Raw genomic sequence first — 7,287 nt, forward strand, 5'->3', positions numbered from 1 at the left:
AAAACAAAACAAAACAAATAAAAAGAAAAGATTAACACCAAACCAGCACACACTTTTCGCACACCCACCCATACCTACCCCCTGACAAATATGTCACTGGACTTTTCCCCTGTGAAGTAATCATCGTCTTCCAGAATTACTTCGTCTGTATTCCATATTATCACCCTGAGCTCATATCTGCCGAGGAGTGGAGGGAAGGCATACGTCAGCACACTAGGGCATGTCAGCTCTCTGGACAGCACTGGACCACACACTCGGACACTCTACTGTGTCCACACAGTCAGCCAGTCTCCACTGTCTACAGCATTCACACTGGTCTTTAGTTTTAGTCACAGCATCATTCACACTGGTCTTTAGTTTTAGTCACAGCATCATTCACACTGGTCTATATTATCCATACAAGTCTATATCATTCACACTGATCTATATCATTCACACTGATCTATATCATCCATACAAGTCTATATCATCCATACAAGTCTATATCATCCATACAAGTCTATATCATCCATACAAGTCTATATCATTCACACTAGTCTCTAGCATTCAGGCTGAGAATTCGCCCCTCTGACGAGTCTGAGTATGTCTTGGGATCCAATGTGACACATCATAAAATCAAACCAAATTTGGTCCGCCATCAATTTTTTTTGGCCCGTGCTCTGGTCAGAATTTCATTCTGTCTCAACGTTCTATTGACTGAAAGACTGGTTGCAGTTCACTAACTGGCCACAGTTGAACATTGTTAGATGGAGCGATAGGCCATAGTCATGATGATGACAAGAGTGAGGAGAAGCTAGTAGCTAACCTGAACTGTCCAATTGTCATTGCTCAATGAAATCTATTTGTATTAATATTTTCTTTATTATTTATGCGTATTAATATTGTATGCATATTTCTTTTATTATTCCTTAATATGTGTTAAACTTGGAAACACATTGTGTTGCACCAAAAGTAAAAAAAAAATGGTTTCCATTGAAATATGTCTCCATTCCTGGAAAAAATATTGTTCTGAAGAATGTGTCAATTTGTCTAATAGGGGCATGTTATGTTCTATATTAATTATTAATTCATATTGATACAAATTACATTCTTCCAAGACATACAATTTCTCCATATGCTTTTCTTTAAAGATTTTGATTACTTCAGATACACTATATATTTCTACTCCTTAAAACAAGCACAGTAAAGAGTAGTGTTTTTATTTCTTAAAAATTAGTCTACCTTTTATAGAATTTTAATTTCAGCACAAATATGCAATACATTTCAATTAAATAGTCCACGACTTGAACATTTAGTTTTGGCCCGCGGCCCTCCACCCTGATTCATTTTTGGCTCTTGACGGCAAAGAATTTGGGCACCCCTGATATAATGCGTTAGAATAAACAGAGATACTACCTATGTGTACAACAAGCCTCAATGGCTGCATATGTTTTGATTCAAATTGGCTGTTACACGCACGCACGCACGCACGCACGCACGCACGCACGCACGCACGCACGCACGCACGCACGCACGCACGCACGCACGCACGCACGCACGCACGCACGCACGCACGCACGCACGCACGCACGCACGCACGCACGCACGCACGCACGCACGCACGCACGCACGCACGCACGCACGCACGCACGCACGCACGCACGCACGCACGCACGCACGCACGCACGCACGCACGCACGCACGCACGCACGCACGCACGCACGCACGCACGCACGCACGCACGCACGCACGCACGCACGCACGCACGCACGCACGCACGCACGCACGCACGCACGCACGCACGCACGCACGCACGCACGCACGCACGCACGCACGCACGCACGCACGCACGCACGCACGCACGCACGCACGCACGCACGCACGCACGCACGCACGCACGCACGCACGCACGCACGCACGCACGCACGCACGCACGCACGCACGCACGCACGCACGCACGCACGCACGCACGCACGCACGCACGCACGCACGCACGCACGCACGCACGCACGCACGCACGCACGCACGCACGCACGCACGCACGCACGCACGCACGCACGCACGCACGCACGCACGCACGCACGCACGCACGCACGCACGCACGCACGCACGCACGCACGCACGCACGCACGCACGCACGCACGCACGCACGCACGCACGCACGCACGCACGCACGCACGCACGCACGCACGCACGCACGCACGCACGCACGCACGCACGCACGCACGCACGCACGCACGCACGCACGCACGCACGCACGCACGCACGCACGCACGCACGCACGCACGCACGCACGCACGCACGCACGCACGCACGCACGCACGCACGCACGCACGCACGCACGCACGCACGCACGCACGCACGCACGCACGCACGCACGCACGCACGCACGCACGCACGCACGCACGCACGCACGCACGCACGCACGCACGCACGCACGCACGCACGCACGCACGCACGCACGCACGCACGCACACACGGACACACGCACGCACGCACGCACGCACGCACGCACACAGACAGACACACACAAACACACACAGACACACACACACACACACACACACACACACACACACACACACACACACACACACACCTGCTCAATGCCAGGCTTGTCTGGGTTGAATAGGGGTCTGGTCTCGACATGTTCTGGGATGAGTTTGCAGCCGACTCTGGGCATGTCCTCCCAGTGTTTGAGAACCGTCAGAGCCAGGTGCTCGTCTGTCTGCTTCTTCAGGCCTGCATAACCACAGGAACATCTCAGGAATCAAATCCGGAACATATCAGGAATCAGATCAGGATGTCACAGCAGGAACATAACAGGTGAAAATTAGGAATCATATTAGGAATCATTGCAGGAACGTATCAGGAACATATCAGGAGTATATCAGGAGAATATCAGGAGAATATCAGGAATAATATCAGGAATCATATCAGGAACATAGCAGGAATAATATTAGGAGAATATCAGGAGAATATCAGGAGAATATCAGAAATCATATCAGGAACATAGCAGGAATAATATCAGGAACACCTAATGAAATCATGTCAAGAACACATCAGGAATCACATCTGATTCTTTACTATCCTACTTAGTCTGGTGGTACCTGAGCATGTCTGAGCATTGTAACATTTACCTTCCTTTCATTATGGGTTTACAGTGAAGGAGCACACTCAGGTCCAGACTATACAGCTGAACAGTATCTATCTTCTCCACTGAAGCTTCAGGGCTCTATACAGTTTTACAGGAAAGGAGCACACTCAGGTCCAGATGTTCAAACACTTGAGGTGCCCACTTGAGGTGTAATTCCCTTGCAAAAGTGTGCTTAAAAAGATGGCATGGTATGTACTATGAGTGCACAAATAGTTGGAGTATTGTGTATTGCATAATGCTCTAGTTCTACTCCACTTAAAAAAAAACAATACTCCAACTATTTGTGATACACAATACATGATAAGAAGATGTCAACAAGCAGAGTTCTCTGCTTGTTGACATCTTCTTATCATGTATTGTATCATTTCATGACCGCTAAACTTTTGATTTAGTTTTGAGCAGTATTTAGGCCTATCTTCTCCACTGACACCTCAGGGCTCTGTACTGTACCATTCTCGTCCTCAATGTCGGTTGTGGCGGTGAAGATGCGGTTAGCCACCTTCACCCTGCCCCCTGGGCCGTAGTGTGGTCCATCCAGCTTGCCGTCCTTGCACAGCTTGGCCAGGATCTGGGTGGGCTTCAAAGGGTCCCGCCATATGTTGTAACCATGGCTACGCACAGAAAGAGTAATCACCACAACTGCTTTTTTTAGATCACTTTGACACACACCAACAGGCATCAAAATAGCTGTCATAAGAGCTGTCCCCATGACAACAGTGAGATAAAGTGGCTTTCAAACACAGGACTTCAATAATCTATAGACCCTTTCAACAAGGTAAACAAAAACAATGCTTGAACATTCTATTTGGGCCCCAATCTACTTCCTCTGCATTAAGATAACATATGGAATGTTAAAAAGGAAGTCTTGTGGGGCCAACTATGATGCTGATAATCGAACTCTCTTGAAAGGGACCATATCTCCCTATGTCTTCATCTTCACCGTATACAAACCTACCTATACATTCTAATACAAGTATCATATTTCAAATCCATTCAATAACTGTCTCTGGGCTGGATAGGGAATCTTACATGCCTTTGCTCTTTATATATGACCATGTGGCATGCTTGACTCTAGACTGAGCTTAGCAAGCTCTGGGGATGCTAAAAACTGTTACTAAAGATCCCTCACTCTGAGCTGTTGGCAGTGTGTGGCATGTATATGTTACAGATTCCTTCCAGTGAGTGGTTGGCTGCAATGCTGTGTTTGCTGTAGTAGCTGGCTCTGTGTGTGTGTGTGTGTGTGTGTGTTTGTGTTTGTGTGTGTATGTGTGTGTGTATTTATGTGTGAGTGTGTGTGTGTGTATGTTAAGATCCCTCACACAGAGTATTTAGCTGCAATGCCACACTCTGAGCAGTTGGCTGTGTGTAGCGTGTGTATAGATCCCTTACACTGAGTGTTTGGCTGCAAAGCCGTACGCACATGCTTCTGTGTTTGTGTGTGTGTGTGTGTGTGTGTGTGTGTGTATGTATGTGTGTATGTATGAGTGTGTGTGTGTGTGTGTGTATATATGTATATATATATATTAAGATCCCTTACACTGAATAGTTGGCTGCGATGCCACACGTGGCTCTGTGTTTGCTGTAGTAGCGGTTCTCCAGGTCAATCCTGGTTTCTCCAATGAGGTCGTCCGTGCCCACCAGATCCCAGTCGTACACGGAGACAGTCAGCATGGACTCCATGGGGAATGTGGCCTCAATGTCAAAGGACCTGAAAGAGGAAGACAGGACAGCGAGAGTGACATTATGTCATAACCCAGAGTGGCATATGTCATAAGAAAAGTGGTGATTTCAACTGTCAATTAGGTGATTTGTCAATTATTTTACCCGTATCAAAGTTGCATAATTCAATTACATCAGTGCAGAACAAAGAAAGGTTACTCTTGGTCAAGGATAAAATAAACTCCAACAGACTTCTCCATCTCTAGATTAAGCTCCACTTCCTATATTCTGCACTGTCCATTATAAATACATCAGACCGGATATGAGCAGCACTACTTTTACCTGAAGACAAATTCACTTTGAAAACACTGGATTCAGTTGTTAGCTCCAGTTTTATACCAGTAATTACAAACTCACTTTCCAAAGACGGGATTGAGTTGCTTGGAGATGTAGTTCTCCTTGTCCTTCAGCTCTGTCTTGCCCAGTTTGATGGCAATGTACGGGTCAGCTTTGCCATTGATGTCTGCGGGGTGTAAATCAGTGGCCTACAGAGACAGGAACCCAGTTAAGCATCCCTTCCGGCTTCAACTCTGGATGCTTTTCCACATACAACATGAAAAAAGTCAGCCAGTTTAACCATATATTAGACCAACTGAAACAATTGTAGTGTTGATATCAACTCCTTGATGTCAACCAACCTCCAATACATTGTCACAAAGAAAACACCAACAAAAGTATGCAACGACTAGGCAGTGACATATGGATAGTGTGAAACAATAATGCCTGGTGTCAGATACTGTTTATATCACTATAGCACTGATTGAGCTTTTGACAGAAGTGTCTACTAAGAACCATAAACATTAACCATAGACATACACATGCAGCATCACTGCAATGTGAGATTACTGATCATACTTTTTGTTTTAATGACAGACAAAATGGATGGGCAAGTATCTTACCCGGACCACGTAAACCCTGACCAATACATTCATGGGATCGTTGTGGGGAATGTTCTGGAACATGCCCATGTTGGGGTCGAAGCCTGCCTCTCTGGAGAACTCATCCGACAGGGGCAGCTTGTACAAACACACCGACCCCTAGGTCAAAAGGTCACAAGAGGTCACAAGAGTGGACTGAGTAGTTAGAGGAAGTTGAAGCACAGCTGAAAAATAGTTGAGGCACTGATTGATCCAGCAGGTCCATAAATGGCAGTGCTGCCATCTAGTCTAGCAATTAATTTTTTTCATAAATAGACAGATTTAATTTAATTTCATTACCTCAGTAAATAGAGAGCGTCTCTAGCAGCGGAACATGATAGCCTTTAAATCCTGACCTGTGTTGTGCCAAATAGCTTTCTTCACATTATAATGTATTATGGAATCTACACATGTCTATAACACAAGGTCAGCAACATCTGCTTAGATGTGTGTGAGTCTTCATACAAGTATGTTGACAAACTGTGTACGTTGACAACTGTGATTGGCTGGTTTGGTTGTTGTACTTTGCATCTGAGATCTGAGATCTGCATCTGAGAAGCAGCCATGGCCTACTGGTTAGGGCTTCAGGCTTGTAACCGAAAGGTTGCCGGTTCGATCCCCGCCCAGTAGGAAAAATGTGGGTGGAGGAAGTGGTTGAGCACCGCTCTCCCATGCCCACATCCAAGGCTGAAGTGCCCTTGAGCAAGGCACCTAACCCCTTACTGCTCCCTAAGCGCCGCTGTAGCAGGCAGCTTACTGCTTCGGGTTAGTGTGTGTTTCACCTCACTGTGTGTGTTTCACTAATTCACGGATTGTGAAAAATGCAGAGACCAAATTTCCCTCAGGGGATCAAAAGAGTATATACTTACTTATACTTAGATGTGTTCAACTGGTTTGATTATTGTTTTTGAATCTGAGATGCATCTGGCAGATTTGATTGCCATACTTTGAATCTGAGCTGTGACCTGCTGATTTGATTATCAAACGATGAATCTTAGATGTGATTGACTGGTTTGATTGCCATACCTTGAACCTGCCCACAATCCTGTCGTCATCGGCCATGTGGTGTTCATCGTCGTCTGCAGCTTTCCCCCGGTACAAGTTGAAAGTGTGGAGCCAGTCCTCAAAGTTATTGAACTCACACTCCAGCTCCTTATTGTACGCCTGAACAAGCACACCAAACAACACCACCGACAGAACTGGAGTCAGCAGAACTCAAATCAATGTCACCTTTATACAATACATTACACACATCAAACAGACACTGATTTATCCCTTTCAATTCGAATTGAATTCCATTCCACAAAATTCCATTCCACAAAAGCGCTTGGCTGTGAAAGGGCTTCTCTAGAAGAGTGTGACTGTAACTAATAAAGCTTGGCTGTAAAGGGGCTTCTCTAGAAGAGTGTGACTGTAACTAAAAAAGCTTGGCTGTAAAGGGGATTCTCTAAAACAGTGTTACTGTAACTAAAAAAGCTTGGCTGTAAAAGGGATTCTCTAAAACAGTGTTACTGT

The 7,287-nt window shown here is 46.2% G+C and overlaps 1 protein-coding gene across 1 annotated transcript in view; it reads right to left on the bottom strand.

Moving 5' to 3' along the window:
* Window positions 1-171: 171 nt before the first annotated feature.
* LOC125299302 (otoferlin) overlaps window positions 172-7,287 on the bottom strand; it is a 106,828-nt gene continuing 99,712 nt past the window's right edge. The window contains exons 36-42 of the mRNA XM_048250535.1: window positions 6,799-6,936; window positions 5,755-5,892; window positions 5,213-5,340; window positions 4,674-4,844; window positions 3,587-3,747; window positions 2,579-2,721; window positions 172-177 (exon numbers count right to left, since the gene is read on the bottom strand). Of these exons, the coding sequence (XP_048106492.1) occupies window positions 172-177; window positions 2,579-2,721; window positions 3,587-3,747; window positions 4,674-4,844; window positions 5,213-5,340; window positions 5,755-5,892; window positions 6,799-6,936 (885 nt within the window). The remainder of the gene's footprint in view (window positions 178-2,578; window positions 2,722-3,586; window positions 3,748-4,673; window positions 4,845-5,212; window positions 5,341-5,754; window positions 5,893-6,798; window positions 6,937-7,287) is intronic.

Source organism: Alosa alosa, chromosome 8 (assembly GCF_017589495.1).
Source record: "Alosa alosa isolate M-15738 ecotype Scorff River chromosome 8, AALO_Geno_1.1, whole genome shotgun sequence".
NCBI lineage: Eukaryota > Metazoa > Chordata > Actinopteri > Clupeiformes > Clupeidae > Alosa > Alosa alosa.